General features: G+C 47.4%; 1 protein-coding gene across 1 annotated transcript in view; it reads left to right on the plus strand.

Annotated features, from left to right (window-relative positions):
* The window catches only part of COG4 (component of oligomeric golgi complex 4), a 240,022-nt gene that overhangs the window by 188,126 nt on the left and 29,823 nt on the right, over window positions 1-22,073 (plus strand). Inside the window, exons 8-10 of the mRNA XM_069217516.1 lie at window positions 3,242-3,300; window positions 16,857-16,990; window positions 18,988-19,106. Of these exons, the coding sequence (XP_069073617.1) occupies window positions 3,242-3,300; window positions 16,857-16,990; window positions 18,988-19,106 (312 nt within the window). The remainder of the gene's footprint in view (window positions 1-3,241; window positions 3,301-16,856; window positions 16,991-18,987; window positions 19,107-22,073) is intronic.

The following is a 22,073-nucleotide window of genomic DNA, read 5'->3' on the forward strand; positions in this document are numbered from 1 at the left end:
ATCTCCTTCATTCCACATGCCAGACTACACATGGGTCCCCTACAACAGTGTTTGTGTAGCCAGTGGTCTCAATCACAGGGTCACTTGGAAGATCCAGTGTTGTTAGACCGACACACTCACCATTCTCTGCAGTGGCGGAACACCAACAACCTCTTGAAGGGGCTGCCCTTTCTAGAGCTTGTGCCTCTGTCACATTGATCACAGACGCATCACTCACAGTTTGGGGTGCTCACCTTCAAGACCTGACAGTACAGGGCCTCTGGGATGCCAGTCTCCAGTCCCTATACATCCATTACCTAGAGCTTCAAGCAGTATTCCTAACTCTGAAAGCATTCCTTCCTCTCCTGTCTCACAAGGTCATCTTAGTCCACACGGACAACATGACAGCCATGTATTACTTACAGAAACAGGGGCACATGGTCTTTTGAGCTCTCACAACTCTCTCAGACCATATGGAAGTGGGTCATTCACCACCACATTCATCTGGTGCCGGAGTACCTGCCTGGGACGGACAGCGACTTTGCAGACCTGCTCAACAGGATGCAGCAACAAATCCACAAGTGAGAACTCCACCCACAAGTCCTTCAGTCATACTTCACAAAGTGGGTATCTCCTGACATAGACCTTTTCACATCAGCAGAAAACGCAAAATGCCTAAGCTTCACCTCGTCAGCACTCTGTGGATGAATTGGTCAGGTGTATTTGCTTGTGCTTTTCCATTTCTCCCTATCATTCCATTTCTGGTTTGTAGGATCAGGCAAACATCTCTCACCATGATCCTTGGGGCTCCCTCTTGGGCACTCCAGCCTTGGTTCACCACACTCCTGGATCTATCATTAGTCCCACATGAGAAGCTCCCCAACAGGCCAGACCTTTTCAGTCAAAATCAAGGACAAATCAGACATCCATGCCCCAAGTCACTCAACCTTGTGATATGGCTCCCGAGGTCATAGAGTTTGGCTACTTAGGCTTGCCTGCAGAATGTATGGATATTCTTAAGGAAGTCTGTAGACCTACTTCTTACTAAAGCCTGTTATGCTGCAAATTGAAAACGTTTTGTTTGCTACTGCCAACCCAAGAGCATTGACCCCTTGAAATCTACAGTACAAGGAATCGTCTGTTAGTTGCTGCACTTACAGAAAGCAAATCTAGCTTATAATTGTATTTGACTCCATCTCACAGCTATAGCTACATATCTACAGAACAGACTACATATTTCCTTGTTCAGAATCCCAATCATTAAGGCTTTAGTGCAAGGTCTAAAACATGTAATTCCACCTAGGGTACCTCCTGCACCATAGTGGAACCTTAACATTGTGCTCACCAGACTCATGGGCCCCCCATTTGAACCACTCCATTCATGTCCACTTCAATTCCTTTCTTAGAAGGTGGCTTTCTCCCTATAGTGCTTTCAAAGTTTCATATTAACCAGTCAGTTGAACTACCAGTCATCTTCCCACAACCAGACTCTGTTGCAGAAAGAGCCCTTCACATTAAAAATTAAAAAGAGCCCTCATGTTCTATATTGCTACCCATAAAGCACACTCTACTGGGAAAAAGGGTGCTACTATGGCCTTCCTTGGAAACATTCATATACCTGACGTTTGTAAGGCAGCCACATGGTCCAATCCATACACATTCACAAAACACTACTGTGTGGATGTGGTAGCACCCCAGCAAACCAAAATAGGTTGGACTGTGCCACGTACGCTTTTCCTGTAAACTGCAACTCTTAAAGGCTAGCCAGAGCTTTACTGCCAATGCAGAGCATGTGTGTCTACAGCCACACATACCATCCAATGGATTAACTTCCTTACCCAGTAAGCATCTGTTCTTAGCATATAGTGCTGTAGATTCACATGCTCCATCCCTCCTCTCTGGAATTCTGTGGCTGTTGCAATTACATTATATTTGTACGTGTGCATTTACTTTTTGGATGGACATCTCTTTCTCTGTACTTTACTTCCTTGCACTCCTTTCTCACCCACCTTCAGAAAAATAATCTAACAGAGCGGTTGATGCCCATACGCAATCTCACTGAGAGGAGGAGTCTCTCGATCTTGTGACTCAGAACACTTCTTCGAAGAAAAACAACTTGCACCCCTCCAGACCCAACACTAGCTGGCAGGAGTATGCAGAGCATGTGAATCTACACATGATAGACGTATGAGCACCATCCAGTCCACTATCCATGCTACTCAAGAATTTTATATGTACTTATGTCCACACATCGGTCTTTCTAACTATCCAGTATAGTCACCGTTGAGAGCTGTACATTTTAGCTCTTGCATTCATTTTTATGGTTTGTGAACTAACCCAAGATTAATGAGTCTTATTGCAATAAAAAAGATAGAATGGGAGCAAAAAGAGAAAAGCTCGAGCAAATGGAAAAAGAGCGATATGAGTACTAGCAATGGAAAGCTAGAGGACTGACTGTGGGGAAATAGAGAAGCGTAACTAGAAGGGCATGGGAAGGCAGGGATCGCAGTGTAGAGAAAACTGAAGTAAGGAAGTCTATGTGTAGAGAATGGAAGGAGAGAGGGTGAACACCAGGGAATCAAGGCAGCAGGGCCAAGTGTGGAAATGAAAGAAGTGTGAATGCAGTGAATGAGAATGGACTTTTGTTCCAGTAATTGGAAACGAAAGGGCTATGTGGGATAAGGTTAGAGGAAAAAAGGAGGGGTTTCAGTGCAGGGAGACCTGAAGGACAAAAGATTAAGAATAGGCGAAATTGGTGAAGAGGGGTAAGTGCAAGGGCATTGAAAGGGGATAGACCTCTACTAGGACTGGAATGAGAGCACAGGCTAGGACTCTTGAAAGGAAAGGCAAATAAGTGTAGCATGACTATAAGGAGGCTTAAGTAGAGGAAAATTAACTACGGAGTGCTAAATATAGGGAAAATAGAAGGAGAGGTCAAAATGGTGGTGCTAATGGATAAGAGGAAACCAAATGTACAGAATAGAATGGTAAGGACTAAGTGTAGACTACAGTGGTTTAATTGCAGTAGGGAGAGTAGGCTAAGTGCAGGGAATGGTTAGGGGGCAGGAGTGTGAAGTAAATTGAACGGAGAGAGAAGTTCTTGTTAAAGGAATTTAAAGAGGGCCAGACAGAGGGCAGGGGGAAAGAAAGTGGAGGGAACAGGGCATTGATGTAATAAAAGGTGAAAGGACTGAATGCTGAGAAATGGAGTATGTTTTAGAAGAATTTGGTTTCCATTGTGTTTCCCCATTTATATTTGCAGTTCCAGCAGGTGCAAAACAGCATGATGAGAATTTCAGCCACAGACAAGACGGATGCAAGGTAGGCATCTTGGTGTATTAGCATTTATAGGATGAGGTCTGTAATGGCCAGTGTTCAACATTCCTCGAAGTAAAAGTAAATCCCCATACCCACCTGTGGCACCAGTGCATAAAAAGGTCACTGGTCATAATGCGTACTATTGACAGTGCTCATGAGTGTTGTTGCTTTGACACACTGCCATTGGAAAAAAAGCAAAGAACACTTATGACATATTTTCTAATAATGTAAGGTATACTGTTACATCAAGTAGAGGATTTAGAAAATTGTTTTGTATAATGGAAGTCTGAGAATAATGTTTATCATTGATGTAGGATCGTAATCAAAGCTATATGCTGTGGCTGGTGCTCCCACCAGAGATCCCTTTTGAAGCCTGGGTGGTCCAGCAGCAACATAGGCATGTCTGACGCTGGTGCCTCTTTAACATTACTAGATGGAAAAGTCCTAGAGATGGATCATATTGGTACACAAGAAGCTCTTCAAAGCTAGACTAGCATACAGATGTCTAGTTGACCATGTGGTCAATATGTTATACTGCCTGTAGGAAAGTACCCCTTTTTTCTATGCTCACTCCCACTTTTTGCCTGGTAATTGATGAGATTCTGACTGAAACTGCACTGGATTCCTGCTAACCAGGTCCCCAGTGCCAGACCTCTTTCCCAAAAACGGTGCAATTGTTCCCAGATTGGCAATACATTTGCCCCCCTATAAATCCGAAGTAAATGGTACACCTGGTACCTAGGGCATGGGTACCAAAGAGGGTTCCGAAGGGCAGCAGCAAGTGTTGTGCCACCATCAGGGACCCCTCACCTAGCACATGCAGACTCCCATTCCCGGCTGTGTGTCTTGGTGCAGCTAAGTTGGCTCTGTATGCACTATTTCAAAGTAAGGAATAGTATGCACAGAGTCCAAGAGTTCCCCTTAGAGGTAAGATAGTGGCAAAAAGAGATAATTCTAATGCTCTATTTTGTGGTAGTGTGGTCGAGCAGTAGGCTTATCAGAGGGTAGTGTGGTCGAGCAGTAGGCTTATGAGAGGGTAGTGTTAAGCATTTGTTGTACACACACAGGCAATAAATGAGGAACACACACTCAGACACAATTCCAGGCCAATAGGTTTTTGTATAGAAAAATATATTTTCTTAGTTTATTTTAAGAACCACAGGTTCAAGATTTACAAGTAATACTTTAAATGAAAGGTACTTCACTTAGGAACTTTAGGAACTTTGAATTAGCAAAATAGCATATGCAGCTTTCACATAAATGACAAATAGCTATTTTAAAACTAGACACTTAGTGCAAGTTTCAACAGTTCCTGGGGGAGGTAAGTGTTTGTTAGTTTTTGCAGGTAAGTAAACCACCTACGGGGTTCAAAATTGGGTCCAAGGTAGCCCACTGTTGGGGGTTCAGGGCAACCCCAAAGTTACCACACCAGCAGCTCAGGGCCGGTCAGGTGCAGAGGTCAAAGTGGTGCCCAAAACACATAAGCTTCAATGGAGAAGGGGGTGCTCCGGTTCCAGTCTGCCAGCAGGTAAGTACCCGCGTCTTCGTAGGGCAGACCAGGGGGGGTTTATAGGGCACCGGGGGGGACACAAGTCCACACAGAAAGTACACCCTCAGCGGCACGGGGGCGGCCGGGTGCAGTGTGCAAACAAGCGTCAGGTTCGCAATAGGATTCAATGGGAGACCAAGGTGTCTCTTCAGTGATGCAGGCAAGGGGGGGGCTCCTCGGGGTAGCCACCACCTGGGCAAGGGAGGGGGCCACCTGGGGGTCGCTCCTGCACTGGAAATCGGATCCTTCAGGTCCTGGGGGCTGCGGATGCAGAGTCTTTACCAGGTGTCTGGTCTTTGAAGCAGGCAGTCGAGGTCAGCGGGAGCCTCGGGATTCCCTCTGCAGGCGTCGCTGTGGGGGCCAGGGGGGTCAACTCTGGCTACTCACGGTCTTGTAGTCGCCGGGGAGTCTTCCCTGTGGTGTTTGTTCTCCACAAGTCGAGCCGGGGGCGTCGGGTGCAGAGTGCAAAGTCTCACGCTTCAGGCGGGAAACGTGTGTTGTTTCAAAGTTGCTTCTTTGTTGCAAAGTTGCAGTCTTTGTGGAACAGAGCCGCTGTCCTCAGGAGTTCTTGGTCCTTCTAGATGCAGGGCAGTCCTCTGAGGCTTCAGAGGTCGCTGGTCCCTGTGGAACGCGTCGCTGGAGCAGTGTCTTTAGAAGTGGGGAGACAGGCCGGTAGAGCTGGGGCCAAAGCAGTTGGTGTCTCCGTCTTCTCTGCAGGGTTTTTCAGCTCAGCAGTCCTTCTTTGTCTTAGGTTGCAGGAATCTAGTTTCCTAGGTTCTGGGGAGCCCCTAAATACTGAATTTAGGGGCGTGTTGCCAATGGCTACTAGCCCTGAGGGTGGCTACACCCTCTTTGTGCCTCCTCCCTAAGGGGAGGGGGGCCCATTCCTATCCCTATTGGGAGAATCCTCCATCTGCAAGATAGAGGATTTCTAAAAGTCAGAGTCACCTCAGCTCAAGACACCTTATGGGCTTGGTGCCTCCTCCTTGTTTTTCTCATTATCTCCTCCGGCCTTGCCGCCAAAAGTGGGGCCGTGGCCGGAGGGGGCGGGCAACTCCACTAGCTGGAGTGCCCTGGGGTGCTGTAACAAAGGGGGTGAGCCTTTGAGGCTCACCGCCAGGTGTTACAGTTCCTGCAGGGGGAGGTGAGAAGCATCTCCACCCAGTACAGGCTTTGTTACTAGCCACAGAGTGACAAAGGCACTCTCCCCATGTGGCCAGCAACATGTCTGGTGTGTGGCAGGCTGCTAAAACCAGTCAGCCTACACGGGTAGTCGGTTAAAGTTTCAGGGGGCACCTCTAAGGTGCCCTCTGGGGTGTATGTTACAATAAAATGTACACTGGCATCAGTGTGCATTTATTGTGCTGAGAAGTTTGATACCAAACTTCCCAGTTTTCAGTGTAGCCATTATGGTGCTGTAGAGTTCGTGCATGACAGAGTCCCAGACCATATACTCTTATGGCTACCCTGCACTTACAATGTCAAAGGTTTTGCTTAGACACTGTAGGAGCATAGTGCTCATGCACTTATGCCCTCACCTATGGTATAGTGCACCCTGCCTTAGGGCTGTAAAGCCTGCTAGAGGGGTGACTTATCTATACCTGCAGGCAGTGTGAGGTTGGCATGGCACCCTGAGGGGAGTGCCATGTTGACTTAGGGGGTCATTCTGACCCTGGCGGTAAAAACCGCCAGGGCCGACGACCGCGGGAGCACCGCCAACAGGCTGGCGGTGCTCCGATGGGCATTCTGACCGCGGCGGTACAGCCGCGGTCAGAAACGGAAAACCGGCGGTGCACCGCCGGTTTCCCGCTGCCCTGGGGAATCCTCCATGGCGGCGCAGCTTGCTGCGCCGCCATGGGGATTCCGAGCCCCATACCGCCATCCTGTTCCTGGCGGTTTTGGCCGCCAGGAAGAGAATGGCGGTATGGGGTGTCGTGGGGCCCCTGGGGGCCCCTGCAGTGCCCATGCCAATGGCATGGGCACTGCAGGGGCCCCCGTAACAGGGCCCCACAAAGATTTTCAGTGTCTGCCATGCAGACACTGAAAATTGCGACGGGTGCAACTGCACCCGTCGCACCCCTTCCACTCCGCCGGCTCCATTCGGAGCCGGCATCCTCATGGAAGGGTGTTTCCCGCTGGGCTGGCGGGTGGCCTTCTGGCGGTCGCCCGCCAACCCAGCGGGAAACCCAGCATAACCGCGGCGGTCTTTTGACCGCGCAGCCGTATTCGGGCGATCCCCGCCAGACCGGCGGCTACCGCCGCCGGCCAGGGTCAGAATGAGGCCCTTAGTCTTTTTATCCCCACTAGCACACACAAGCTGGCAAGCAGTGTGTCTGTGCTGAGTGAGGGGTCCCCAGGGTGGCATAAGACATGCTGCAGCCCTTAGAGGCCTTCCCTGGCATCAGGGCCCTTGGTACCAGGGGTACCAGTTACAAGGGACTTACCTGGATGCCAGGGTGTGCCAATTGTGGAAACAAAAGTACAAGTTAGGGAAAGAACACTGGTGCTAGGCCCTGGTTAGCAGGCCTCAGCACACTTTCAAATCATAACTTGGCATCAGCAAAGGCAAAAGGTCAGGGGGTAACCATGCCAAGGAGGCATTTCCTTACACACACACACCCCCCTCCTCCCCCCAAACGAAAGAGGATGAGACTAACTTTTCCCAAGAGAGTCTTCATTTTCTAAGTGGAAGAACCTGGAAAGGCCATCTGCATTGGCATGGGCAGTCCCAGGTCTGTGTTCCACTATAAAGTCCATTCCCTGTAGGGAGATGGACCACCTCAACAGTTTTGGATTTTCACCTTTCATTTGCATAAGCCATCTGAGAGGTCTGTGGTCAGTCTGAACTACAAAGTGAGTACCAAAGAGGTATGGTCTCAGCTTCTTCAGGGACCAAACCACAGCAAAGGCCTCCCTCTCAATGGCACTCCAACGCTGCTCCCTGGGGTGTAACCTCCTGCTAATGAAAGCAACAGGCTGGTCAAGGCCATCATCATTTGTTTGGGGCAAAACTGCCCCTATCCCATGTTCAGAGGCATCAGTCTGCACAATGAACTGCTTGGAGTAATCTGGAGCTTTGAGAACTGGTGCTGTGCACATTGCTTGTTTCAGGGTGTCAAAGTCCTGTTAGCATTCTACAGTCCAGTTTACTTTCTTGGACATTTTCTTGGAGGTAAGTTCTGTGAGGGGTGTCACTATAGATCCATATCCCTTAACAAACCTCCTGTAGTACCCAGTCAAGCCAAGGAATGCCTTGACTTGAGTCTGGGTATTTGGAGCTGCCCAGTCCAGAATAGTCTGGATCTTAGGCTGGAGTGGCTGAACTTGGCCTCCACCTACAAGGTGTCCCGAGTAAATCACAGTTCCCTGCCCTATCTGGCATTTGGATGCCTTGATAGAGAGGCCTACTGCTTACAGAGCCTTCAAAACCTTCTTCAGGTGGACCAGGTGATCCTGCCAGCTGGAGCTAAAGACAGCAATATCGTCAAGATCGGCTGCACTTAAGGACTCCAAGCCAGCAAGGACTTGATTCACCAACCTTTGGAAGGTGGCAGGGGCATTCTTTAAACCAAAGTGCATAACAGTAAACTGATAATGCCCATCAGGTGTGGAGAATGGTGTCTTTTCTTTTCCTCCTTGTGCCATTTTGATTTGCCAGTAGCCTGCTGTCAAGTCAAAGGTACTTGAGAATTTGGCAGCACCTAGTTTGTCTATCAGTTCATCTGCCCTTGGAATGGGATGGGCATCTGTCTTGGTGACAGAACTAAGTCCTCTGTAGTCCACACAAAACCTCACCTCTCTCTTTCCATCTTTGGTGTGAGGTTTGGGGACTAAGACCACTGGGCTAGCCCACGGGCTGTCAGAGTGCTCAATGACTCCCAATTCCAGCATCTTGTGGACTTCCACTTTGATGCTTTCCTTAACTTGGTCAGACTGTCTGAATATTTTGTTTTTGACAGGCATGCTGTCTCCTGTGTCCACATCATGGGTACACAGGTGTGTCTGACCAGGGGTTAGGAAAAAGAGCTCAGCAAACTGTTGCAGGACCTTCCTACAGTCAGATTGATGTTGGCCAGAGAGGGTGTCTGAATAGATCACTCCATCTACTGAGCCATCTTTAGGGTCTGTGGAGAGGAGATCAGGGAGAGGTTCACTCTCAGCTTCCTGGTCCTCATCTGTTACCATCAACAGATTCACATCTGCCCTGTCATGGAAGAACTTGAGGCGGTTCACATGGATCACCCTTTTGGGGGCCCTGCTAGTGCCTAGGTCCAGCAGGTAGGTGACCTGACTCTTCTTTTCTAGCACTGGGTAAGGGCCACTCCATCTGTCCTGAAGTGCCCTAGGAGCCATAGGCTCCAGAACCCAGACTTTCTGCCCTGGCTGAAATTCAACCATTGCAGCCTTTTGGTCATACCAAAACTTCTGGAACTGTTGGCTGGCCTCAAGGTTTTTTCTTGCCTTTTCCATATACTCTGCCATCCTTGAACGTAGGCCTAGTACATAGTCCACTATATCTTGCTTAGGCTCATGAAGAGGTCTCTCCCAGCCTTCTTTCACAAGAGCTAGTGGTCCCCTTACAGGATGGCCAAACAGAAGTTCAAAGGGGGAAAACCCTACTCCCTTCTGAGGCACCTCTCTGTAGGCGAAAAGCAGACATGGCAAGAGGACATCCCATCTCCTTTTGAGTTTTTCAGGGAGCTCCATGATCATGCCTTTCAATGTCTTGTTGAACCTTTCAACAAGATCATTGGTTTGTGGATGATATGGTGTGGTGAATTTGTAAGTCACCCCACACTCATTCCACATGTGTTTCAGGTATGCTGACATAAAGTTGGTACCTCTGTCAGACACCACCTCCTTAGGAAATCCCACTCTGGTAAAAATACCAATGAGTGCTTTGGCTACTGCAGGGGCAGTAGTCGACCTAAGGGGAATTGCTTCAGTGTATCTAGTAGCATGATCCACTACTACTAGTATGTATTGGTTCCCTGAGGCTGTGGGAGGTTCAAGTGGACCCACTATGTCCACACCCACTCTTTCAAAGGGGACCCCACCACTGGAAGTGGAATGAGGGGGGCCCTTGGGTGTCCACCTGTCTTACCACTGGCTTGACAGGTGGCACAGGAGACACAAAACTCCTTGACCTTCTGGGACATGTTGGGCCAATAGAAGTGGTTGACTAATCTCTCCCACGTCTTGGTCTGTCCCAAATGCCCAGCAAGAGGAATATCATGAGCTAAGGTCAGAATGAACTCCCTAAACTCCTGAGGCACTACCACTCTCCTAGTGGCACCAGGTTTGGGATCTCTTGCCTCAGTGTAAAGGAGTCCATCTTCCCAATAGACTCTATGTTTTCCTGTTATTTTTCCTTTGGACTCTTCAGCAGCTTGCTGCCTAAGGCCTTCAAGAGAGGGACAGGTTTCTTGCCCCTTACACATCTGCTCCCTTGAGGGTCCCCCTGGGCCTAGGAGCTCAACCTGATAAGGTTCTAACTCCATGGGCTAAGTTCCCTCAGAGGGCAGAACTTCTTCATGAGAAGAGAGGTTCTCTTTTTCTTGTTGTGTTGAAACTGGTTCCTCAGTTTTCTTTCCTTTTCTCTTGGAGGGTTGGGCCCTTTTTCTAGGCTCCAACACCACTTTTTCACCCTGAACCTTGCACTGTGCCCTTGTCTTGACACACACCAGTTCAGGGATACCCAGCATGGCTGCATGGGTCTTCAGTTCTACCTCAGCCCATGCTGAGGACTCCAGGTCATTTCCAAGCAGTCTACAGGGATATTTGAGGAGACCACCACCTGTTTCAGGCCATTGACCCCTCCCCATTCTAAAGTTACCATAGCCATGGGATGTACTTTAGTCTGATTGTCAGCGTTGGTGACTGGATAAGTTTGTCTAGCCAGGTATTGACCAGGGGAAACCAGTTTCTCTGTCACCATGGTGACACTGGCACCTGTATCCCTCAGGCCTTCTACACTTGTCCCATTAATTAAGAGCTGCTGCCTGTATATTTGCATATTAGGGGGCCAGGCAGCCAGTGTGGCTAAGTCCACCCCACCCTCAGAGACTAATGTAGCTTCAGTGTGAACCCTGATTTGCTCTGGGCACACTGTTGATCCCACTTGGAGACTGGCCATTCCAGTGTTAGCTGGAGTAGAGTTTGAAGTGGAACCTTTCTTGGGACAGGCCTTGTCTCCAGTTTGGTGTCCTGGCTGATTACAGCTACGACACCAGGCCTTTTTGGGATCAAAGTTTTTACCCTTGTACCCAAAATTGGATTGTGAAGAGGCTCTGGGCCCTCCCTCCTGAGCAGGTTTTTGGGGCCCTGTAGAAGACTCTTTACTATTTTTCCCTTTGGATGTCTCAACACTCTTCCCCTGGGGAGTCTTTGTGACCCCTTTATTTTGGTCACCCCCTGTGGAAGTCTTGGTCACCCTAGTCTAGACCCAATGGTCCGCCTTCTTTCCCAATTCTTGGGGAGAAATTGGTCCTAGGTCTACCAGATGCTGATGCAGTTTATCATTGAAACAATTACTTAACAGGTGTTCTTTCACAAATAAATTGTACAGCCCATCATAATCATTTACACCACTGCCTTGAATCCAACCATCCAGTGTTTTCACGTAGTAGTCAACAAAATCAACCCAGGTCTGGCTCTAGGATTTTTGAGCCCCCCTGAACCTAATTCTATACTCCTCAGTGGAGAATCCAAAGCCCTCAATCAGGGTAGCCTTCATGAGGTCATAGGATTCTGCATCTTTTCCAAAGAGTGTGAGGACTCTATCCCTACACTTTCCAGTGAACATTTCCCAAAGGAGAGCACCCCAGTGAGATCTATTTACTTTTCTGGTTGCACAAGCCCTCTCAAAAGCTGTGAACCATTTGCTGATGTCATCACCATCTTCATATTTAGTTACAATCCCTTTAGGGATTTTCAACATGTCAGGAGAATCTCTGACCCTATTTATGTTGCTGCCACCATTGATGGGACCTAAGCCTATCTCTTGTCTTTCCCTTTCTATGGCTAGGAGCTGTCTCTCTAAAGCCAATCTTTTGACCATCCTGGCTAACAGTAGGTCATCTTCACTGAGGCTATCCTCAGTGATTTCAGAGGTGCTGGACCCTCATGTGAGAGAAGCAGCATCTCTGACTATCACATTTGGAGTCAGAGTTTGAGGAGCCCTGGCCTCCCTAACTAGGACTGGAGGTGGGACTTCCTCCACATCATTAGCTTCCCCCTCTGGGAGATCATCCTCAGAGGGGTTGTTCTTGGCAAACTCTGCCAAAAGCTCCTGGAGCTGTATTTTGGTAGGGTTTGAACCAGTCTTAATCTTTTTTATTTTGCAGAGAGACCTTAACTCTGACATCCTAAGATTCAGGTAAGGGGTGACGTCGAGTTCCATCACATTCTCTTCTGCATTAGACATTATGTTTCTAAAAGTTGGAATACTTTTTAAGAATCTAAAACTATCTCTAGAACTTAATTCAAACTTTTACAAAACTTTTAAACTCTAAAAGAAATGCTAACAGGGACTAACACAAGGCCCTAGCAGGACTTTTAAAAATTTAGAAAAATAGCTTAAATTTCAAAAATCAGTTTCTAATGACAATTTTTGGAATTTAGTCGTGTGATCAGGTATTGGCTAAGTAGTCCAGCAAATGCAAAGTCTTGTACCCCACCGCTGATCCACCAATATAGGAAGTTGGCTCTGTATGCACTATTTCAAAGTAAGGAATAGTATGCACAGAGTCCAAGGGTTCCCCTTAGAGGTAAGATAGTGGCAAAAAGAGATAATTCTGATGCTCTATTTTGTGGTAGTGTGGTCGAGCACTAGGCTTATCAGAGGGTAGTGTGGTCGAGCAGTAAGCTTATGAGAGGGTAGTGTTAAGCATTTGTTGTACACACACAGGCAATAAATGAGGAACACACACTCAGAGACAACTCCAGGCCAATAGGTTTTTGTATAGAAAAATATATTTTCTTGGTTTATTTTAAGAACCACAGGTTCAAGATTTACAAGTAATACTTTAAATGAAAGGTACTTCACTTAGGAACTTTAGGAACTTTGAATTAGCAAAATAGCATATACAGTTTTCAAATAAATGACATATAGCTATTTTAAAACTAGGCACTTAGTGCAATTTTCAACAGTTCCTGGGGGAGGTAAGTGTTTGTTAGTTTTTGCAGGTGAGTAAACCACCTACGGGGTTCAAAATTGGGTCCAAGGTAGCCCACCGTTGGGGGTCAGGGCAACCCCAAAGTTACCACACCAGCAGCTCAGGGCCGGTCAGGTGCAGAGGTCAAAGTGGTGCCCAAAACACATAGGCTTCAATGGAGAAGGGGGTGCCCCGGTTCCAGTCTGCCAGCAGGTAAGTACCCGCGTCTTCGGAGGGCAGATCAGGGGGGTTTTGTAGGGCACCGGGGGGACAGAAGTCCATACAGAAAGTACACCCTCAGCGGCACGGGGTCGGCCGGGTGCAGTGTGCAAACAAGCGTTGGGTTCGCAATAGGATTCAATGGGAGACCAAGGGGTCTCTTCAGCTATGCAGGCAGGCAAGGGGGGGGCTCCTTGGGATAGCCACCACCTGGGCAAGGGAGAGGGCCACCTGGGGGTCGCTCCTGCACTGGAGGTCAGATCCTTCAGGTCCTGGGGGCTGCGGATGCAGAGTCTTTACCAGGTTTCGGGTCTTTAAAGCAGGCAGTCGCGGTCAGGGGGAGCCTCGGGATTCCCTCTGCAGGCGTCGCTGTACGGGCTCAGGGGAGTCAACTCTGGCTACTCACGGTCTCGTAGTCGCCGGGGAGTCCTCCCTGTGGTGTTTGTTCTCCACAAGTCGAGCCGGGGGCGTCGGGTGCAGAGTGCAAGTCTCACGCTTCCGGCGGGAAACGTGTGTTGTTTCAAAGTTGCTTCTTTGTTGCCTTGAGGGGAGTGCCATGTCGACTTAGTCATTTTATCCCCACCAGCACACACAAGCTGGCAAGCAGTGTGTCTGTGCTGAGTGAGGGGTCCCCAGGGTGGCATAAGACATGCTGCAGCCCTTAGAGACCTTCCCTGACATCAGGGCCCTTGGTACCAGGGGTACCATTTACAAGGGACTTACCTGGATGCCAGGGTGTGCTCAGGGTGCCATGCCAACCTCACACTGCCTGTGGCATAGGTAAGTCACCCCTCTAGCAGGCCTTACAGCCCTAAGGCAGGGTGCACTATACCACAGGTGAGGGCATAGGTGCATGAGCACTATGCCCCTACAGTGTCTAAGCAAAACCTTAGACATTGTAAGTGCATAGTAGCCATAAGAGTATATGGTCTGGGAGTCTGTCAAAAACGAACTCCACAGCTCCATAATGGCTACACTGAATACTGGGAAGATTGGTATCAAACTTCTCAGAATAATAAACCCACACTGATGCCAGTGTTGGATTTATTAAAAAATGCACACAGTGGGCATCTTAGAGATGCCCCCTGTATTTTACCCAATTGTTCAGTGCAGGACTGACTGGTCTGTGCCAGCCTGCTGCTGAGAGACGAGTTTCTGACCCCATGCGGTGAGAGCCTTTGTGCTCTCTGAGGACAGAAACAAAGCCTGCTCTGGGTGGAGGTGCTTCACACCTCCCCCCTGCAGGAACTGTAACACCTAGCAGTGAGCTTCAAAGGCTCAAGCTTCGTGTTACAATGCTCCAGGGCACTCCAGCTAGTGGAGATGCCCGCCCTCTGGACACAGCCCCCACTTTTGGCGGCAAGTCCAGGAGAGATAATGAGAAAAACAAGGAGGAGTCACTGGCCAGTCAGACAGCCCCTAAGGTGTCCTGAGCTGAGGTGACTCTGACTTTTAGAAATCCTCCATCTTGCAGATGGAGGATTCCCCCAATAGGATTAGGGATGTGTCCCCCTCCCCTCAGGGAGGAGGCACAAAAAGGGTGTAGCCACCCTCAGGGCTAGTAGCCATTGGCTACTAACCCCCCAGACCTAAACACCCCCCTAAATCGAGTATTTAGGGGCTCCCAGAACCTAGGAAATCAGATTCCTGCAACCTAAGAAGAAGAGGACTGCTAAGCTGAAAAACCCTGCAGAGAAGACAGAGACACCAACTGCTTTGGCCCCAGCTCTACCGGCCTGTCTCCCCACTTCTAAAGACACTGCTCTAGCGATGCTCTCCCCAGGGACCAGCGACCTCTGAAGCCTCAGAGGACTGCCCTGCATCTAGAAGGACCAAGAACTCCCGAGGACAGCGGCTCTGTTCACCCAAGACTGCAACTTTGTAACAAAGGAGCAACTTTAAAACAACTTGCGTTTCCCGCCGGAAGCGTGAGACTTGACACTCTGCACCCGATGCCCCCGGCTCGACTTGTGGAGAACAATCACTTCAGGGAGGACTCCCCGGCGACTGCGAGACCGTGAGTAGCCAGAGTTGCCCCCCCTGAGTCCCCACAGCAACGCCTGCAGAGGGAATCCCGAGGCTCCCCCTGACCGCGACTGCCTGCTTCTCAGAACCCGACGCCAGGTAGGGACACTGCACCCGCAGCCCCCAGGACCTGAATGATCCGAACTCCAGTGCAGGAGTGACCCCCAGGAGGCCCTCTCCCTTGCCCAGGTGGTGGCTACCCCAAGGAGCGCCCCCCTTGCCTGCCTGCATCGCTGAAGAGACCCCTTGGTCTCCCATTGAAACCTATTGAAAACCTGACGCATGTTGCACAAGGCACCCGGCCGCCCCCGTGCTGCTGAGGGTGTACTTTCTGTGTGGACTTGTGTCCCCCCGGTGCCCTACAAAACCCCCCTGGTCTGCCCTCCGAAGACGTGGGTACTTACCTGCTGGCAGACTGGAACCGGGGCACCCCCTTCTCCATTGAAGCCTATGCGTTTTGGGCACCACTTTGACCTCTGCACCTGACCGGCCCTGAGCTGCTGGTTTGGTAAATTTGGGGTTGCTCTGAACCCCCAACGGTGGGCTACCTTGGACCCAAACTTGAACCCCGTAGGTCGTTTACTTACCTGCAAAAACTAACAAACTCTTACTCACCCTAGGAACTGTTGAAAATTGCACTGTCTAGTTTTAAAATAGCTATATGTGATTTATGTGAAAACTGTGTATGCTATTTTGATTATTCAAAGTTCCTAAAGTACCTACATGCAATACCTTTCATTTGAAGTATTACATGTAAATCTTGAACCTGTGGTTCTTAAAATAAACTAAGAAAATATATTTTTCTATACAAAAACCTATTGGCCTGGAATTGTCTCTGAGTGTGTGTTCCTCATTTATTGCCTGTGTGTGTACAACAAATACTTAACACTACTCCTTTGATAAGCCTACTGCTCGACCACACTACCACAAAATAGAGCATTAGTATTATCTCTTTTTGCCACTATCTTACCTCTAAGGGGAACCCTTGGACTCTGTGCATACTATTCCTTACTTTGAAATAGTGCATACAGAGCCAACTTCCTACAGTGTGGATCTCCTTCTTGAGTCATGTGTCTCATTTATTGGCTGTGTGTGTATTTTCAGATGTCTAACATCCTCTCTGATAAGGATAAGGATAAGGCTAAGGCTGCTTGATCACAGTACCCCTTAAAAAGAGCACCTTGGGGTTGCTAGAGCAAGCTCCTGTCCACTAATAAGGGAACCCCCGATATATCACCTTTTGACATATCATCTTATGAGTCCGCTTCCTACATTGTCTAGTTATCCTCATTCGCTAGAGCCTCAGCTGGTTCTCTAGAGTATGCCCTTTGTTCTGGCTGAAACTCACTGGATGCTTGTTTGCTAGATCCCTCTCCTCCCTTCTTCCATTTCTTGTCAAGCTTGCATGGGCCATTGACTATGTTTTTGATCAAACTAGCACACTACATTTGAAGCCTTATTCTGATTTTGCTCTTTGGGTATTAAAACAGTGATGGGTGCAAGGGTCTGGGAAAGTAAGGATAGAGACTGTTGCTATGTTGTGTTTGAGCAACACAAAGGAGGAAGGCGCCTTTCTGACTTTTTTTGTTGGTCTATTTGCACACTTATAGGGAACTTGACCCTATTCTTGCTGAGGTAGCTCTGATGAGTGCCCGTAGTGAGTTGTACCTCCGCTTCCTGAAACGTCGCATCACTGCTGATTTCGAGGTGGGAGATTCAATGGCATCCGAAGAGGTGAAGCAAGGTAAAATCGTACCCTGGCCCGTTCTTAGCCTACTGACAAAATCCAGTGTATATCCTTCCGATTTGCAAAGATTTGTTGTAAGTGTTCTTCCATTGAGTAATTACTTACACATTCTATAGCATAGTTCACATGGCTATGAATCCCACACACCAGTTCATTTTTTGATTCTTCTATACCACACCATGTATATTTCTCACTGAGTTTAAAGCATTCCAACCCTTCCTCTCATACATTGAGTTTATTGGTTCCCTCTTATTGGTGTGCTCTTCTCTGATCCACCCACAGCACTGTTAGCTTCTCTGCTCCCCAAAGCACTCCTGCATATGTTATGTTGCATATCCCAATAGCTCTCTCTCCCTGTCCTTGTTGTCTCTTTCAGCCTCTTCCCCACCTCATTGGCAGAGTCTATTACACAGCTCTTTCTTTCCATGAAACACCCCCAACCAGTTCACATTGCATTTATAGGCTTCCCCTTCAAGCTTGATAATGTTTGGCATGGTGTGTTTCTTGAGTACTCTTGCTCTGCAGTTATTTTTGACTCCTGTTACCCTAAATGGATTTCTTGACTTTTTCTAGTCTTCCAATTTTTGAGTCCTCTTTCTTGTTGCAATATCTTCCAATTTTTGAGTTCTCTTTCTTGTTGCAATATTTTCCTTGACGTCTCCTCACTTTGATGTGCTCCTTGACTCCATTTAATCACAATGTTTTCATAACTACACTTAAACTCTTATCATATGCATAGGACCCAAAAGTTAATTTCAGTTATATGTATGCACCTATTGTGTAGTTGATAAATAAAGTGCAAGTGCATTTGTTCCATTTGTAAAGAGCTAGGACAATAGGTTGAGAAACTGTAGAAATATGAACTATTTACCCAAAATACAATCATTTATAGTCTCCTTCACAATAAAGAAAATGTTCAGATCTTCTTTAACATTGTCCTTACATATTTTACCTCACTAGCAAATGTCATTGCAGGCTTCCCCTTCAAACTCCAATTATCCACTTATGACTGGGCAGTGGACTAGCTATCCATGAAAGTGAAATCGCTATGGACTCCAAAGAGCTGATGTTCTCCCTATGCATATGCTATGGAATAATAAATTGTTCTACCACAAACTGTAGCCTCCCATTAACATAATAAAATATCCCAGCTCAAATGCATCAAAGGCATGCGGAACAGATCTTCAGTAGATTCACAAGGTTGTTAGAATTACTTTTGTAGTCTTGAGAACTTTGTGGAATACCCTGCGCTTGGCACATACAAATATCTTGGTTTACTTCTTCCCTTCTCCTTAAAGCTGTTAATTGAAACTTGGCCGATCTTCAGTTCCACACGTATTTGGGGTGTACTTCCTTACAATATGTCATTTGAATATGTTTTCATGCCCAGTCATTTTTAAAATTAAATTGGGTTGGCTATAGACGTTATTCCTATTTTTACATTTAGCTTTTTTTTATTTATTTCTTTTTTAGCCATCACTTTAATTTCTCTTGACAGGAAAATGGGCTCTGTACTTTAAAAGCTGTGTTTGGTTGTGTTATGAGTATAACTGTACTTATTGTCTTAGATCCATTCTGTTTCCCCCTCCTTTAATGTCCATTGCAAGAGGCCTCATTGTAGTCGGGTATGTAATCTGAACATTCCATCCCAACACTCTATGAAAGGCAATTTTTTTTGGTTTGTTTTTTTAACAGGGACCCCAATCATCGGGCAGTGGTAGGCTTTAGACACCTAGGTTTAGCTCTGCTGGGTAAAATGTCTGCCTCAGGAATACTTGGCAGTCAATTCTCCTATTACCAGGGTTGCTTTAAAAATGTTGGACTGTTTCATTGGTATGTTGTAGTTTACGGTCGGTTTGTGGAAGTGAATATTTATATACTGGGCTTTACTTGGCCCACTGGCCATGAACGCTTGTCATCCTCAGTTGATCTGTATATCATATTGTCGCTTTTGCCCCCTGTATGATGCTCAGAATGCTCTTTTTCCTCTGCAGAGCACACAAAGAGCCTGGAGAAACTGCTGAACCACTGCCTACTGAGCCGGACGATGCAGGAGCTGATTGGCTATTACATTACCATGGAGGAATACTTCATGAGAGAGACTGTTAATAAGGTAGAGACTTCTGCATGGCACCTGGCACCAAGAGGGCTCTTTACTCAGAATATTAAACCAGAGTTTGCATAGGCCATATCACTAAAGCCATCATTACAACTGGCCCTAATGACTCCCTTGTTGGTAATTCTGGTTTGAGCATGGATCATGAATTTCTCTACGGTTTCCGGAATTATTGTCCGGCTAGAGGCTGGGGTAATGGTGGGTGCAAAACTGAAGCTCAGGTTCTTTATTCGAGTTGATTTATAACACAATAGAGACTATTAGAAATACAGACGGTCCATTTTTTCCTAGAGATCCTCCCTTACGAATTTGTCTAATGGGAAATGTTTTTATTCCATCACATCCTGTAAGTGATTTGTACCTCCTTGGCTACTTTATTAATCCATGTTAAGGGAGAGGAGAGCTTGCATTTCATATTGTTTATGAACGTATATACATATTGAGATATGTCATTAAAAGATAAAAATCATATCCGTAGCTATACAGGTTTCCATATGGGCTACATTAAAAAGATCTGAACTTGATTTTTCACAGAGGGCTGTTATGTTGAACAAAAAGACAAGGATAGTCCTCATCAATAACTTTTTTTCCCGCATAATAAAGTTACATAAAAGAATAAGTGCATAAATATAATTTCAAAACATAAAAAAGGCATATTAAAAGGAGACACATAAGAGTATTAAAACTTAGTTTCTTTTAGGAATCTTAAAACGAAAATAATCAGTCAGCAAATCCCGAAAAATGTAGAGTGTCATTTCAGCAGGCAGAGCATATTAGGTACTTTTTTGTTATTTAGTACAAATATTTCTGCTGTGTTACCACGTGTCCTTATGGAAACCCATAAGGCTGCAGCCTTGTACTCATTCTTTAGTTTTTTACTTGTATGTGAAACGTAATAGTAAACTTAAATTAAAGAGCTAGTATATGTTATGTTTTCTTGATGTAGAAAGTTTTATCAACTGAAGAAATGTAAGGGGTAAAATTTCCACTGAGCATTACCATTTGTGTAATTCAAGTTTGCAGCAGGCCAGATAAGTAGATTAGGAAGCTTTGCGCAGCAGTGCTACCAACTCATTCACAGAAGAAACAGGCCTGTGCATGCATGTGTTGGAGCTTTAGATAGACAAGTTACTTACCTTCGGTAACACCTTACCTGGTAAAGACAATATCTAGTTGCAGATTCCTTACCTTAGAATCTCCTCCAAGTGTTATTCTGGATCTAGAGATTTTTCTCAAGCAGTACCCCTGTGCGCCATTAGCTGCCGTTGATCGGCTCTGCGTCCGTCGTCCCTGCCTGACGTCGCAGGAGCTACATAGGGGCCACCCCGGAACGCGGACGTCAGTTTCTTTTCACGACTTTCCACACCAGAAGTGCAGTCATGAAAAACATTGACCACTGGTGCAACAAAACTAGGGCCCTGAAACAGTGTCCCTGTCCCTAGAAATCAGTTTGCAAAGCAGGGAGGATGGGTTGGTCAGTAAGGAATCTGCAACTAGATATTGCCTCTACTAGAAAAGGCATTACCAAAGGTAAGTAACTTGTCCATCTGATAGAGACATCTAGTTGCACTGCCCGATCTTTCTCCATACCCATATAACCAACAAAGAGTAGAGTTCGGAGTCTGAGCTCTGCTTCTCCCAGATGGCCACCCCATTCCAGGTGTGACACGTCTGTCACTACTGTCAGATCTGGTTGGGGAAGGAAGTGGGATTGGCCTCTGACCTAATTGCGGTTCTTCATCCACCACTGCAGATCTTGCACAGTTCCCTTTGAGAGCTGGATCATGTCAGAGAGATTCCCCTGATGCTGCACCCACTTGAGCTTCAGGTCCCACTGCATAGTCTGCATATGCCTTCTGGCATGTGTCACCAGCAGGATGCAGGAGGCCATGAGGTCCAGCAACCTCAGAGTTTTTCTTACCGAAATCTAGGATAGAGGCTGAAACATGGATAGCGTAGCCTGAAAATCTTGGACTTGCCAATCAGGAGTATAAGCCTGAAACTGCATGGTGTCCAGAAGAGCTCTGACTGAAGGAAGCGTCTGAGAGGGAGTCCGGTGTGGCTTTGGCACATTTATAGTGAACCACAGCAAATGCAGGAGGTCTGCCATAGTCTGTAGGTGGGAGATGACAGCCTGGGATGAGCCCACCTTCAACAGCCCGATGTCGAAATGGGGAAGACTTTAAACCCCTGATCTGCACAGATGAGCTACGACCACTGCCATCACCTTAGTAAACACTGGTAAGGCCAAAAGGGGGCATGGTGAACTGTAAGTGTTTGTAGCCTATCATGACCCACAAGTAATATTTGTAGGCAGGCAGGATGGGAATATGAAAATAAGCATCCTGCAAGTCCAGTGCTACCATACAGCCTCCTGGGTCCTTGGCAGCAATTACCTGAGCCAGAGTGAGTATTTTGAACTTCTTCTTCTTGAGGAAGAGATTGAGGGACTGAAGGTCTAGGCTAGGGCAGGGGCCCTTGTCCTTTTTTAGGTACCAGATAGTAGCGGTAATAGGAACCACAACCTACTTCTGGCACAGGAACCCTCTCTATGGCTGCATTGGCCAAGAGAGCCTTAACTTCCTCTCGGAAAAGTGCCAAGTGATTCACCATCATCTGATCGTAGGATAGTGGCATGGATGGAGGGGTAGTCCCGAAGGGGAGGGAGTAGCCCCTTCAGACTATCTGCAAAACCGACCTTATGGATTGCCAGCGGGGCAGGTGATGGCGGATCCTGTCTCCAACTGGTCCCTGGTGGGTAAGAGTCAAACTAGGAAGGTTTGGAGGCAGCTGCCTGACGGGGGTGGACGACCGGACCGTTGCCTCCCTGATCCCACATCCCTGGCGACGCAGAAGCTCGGCAGCATGTGCTGCAGGGTGGCTGGGCCAGAACAGATGTGGCCAGCCTCCCCTTTCATAGCCTTGAAAGGGGCGAAACACAGACTGAGGGGAACGAGGGACCGC

Source organism: Pleurodeles waltl, chromosome 12, assembly GCF_031143425.1.
Source record: "Pleurodeles waltl isolate 20211129_DDA chromosome 12, aPleWal1.hap1.20221129, whole genome shotgun sequence".
Classification (NCBI taxonomy): Eukaryota; Metazoa; Chordata; class Amphibia; order Caudata; family Salamandridae; genus Pleurodeles; species Pleurodeles waltl.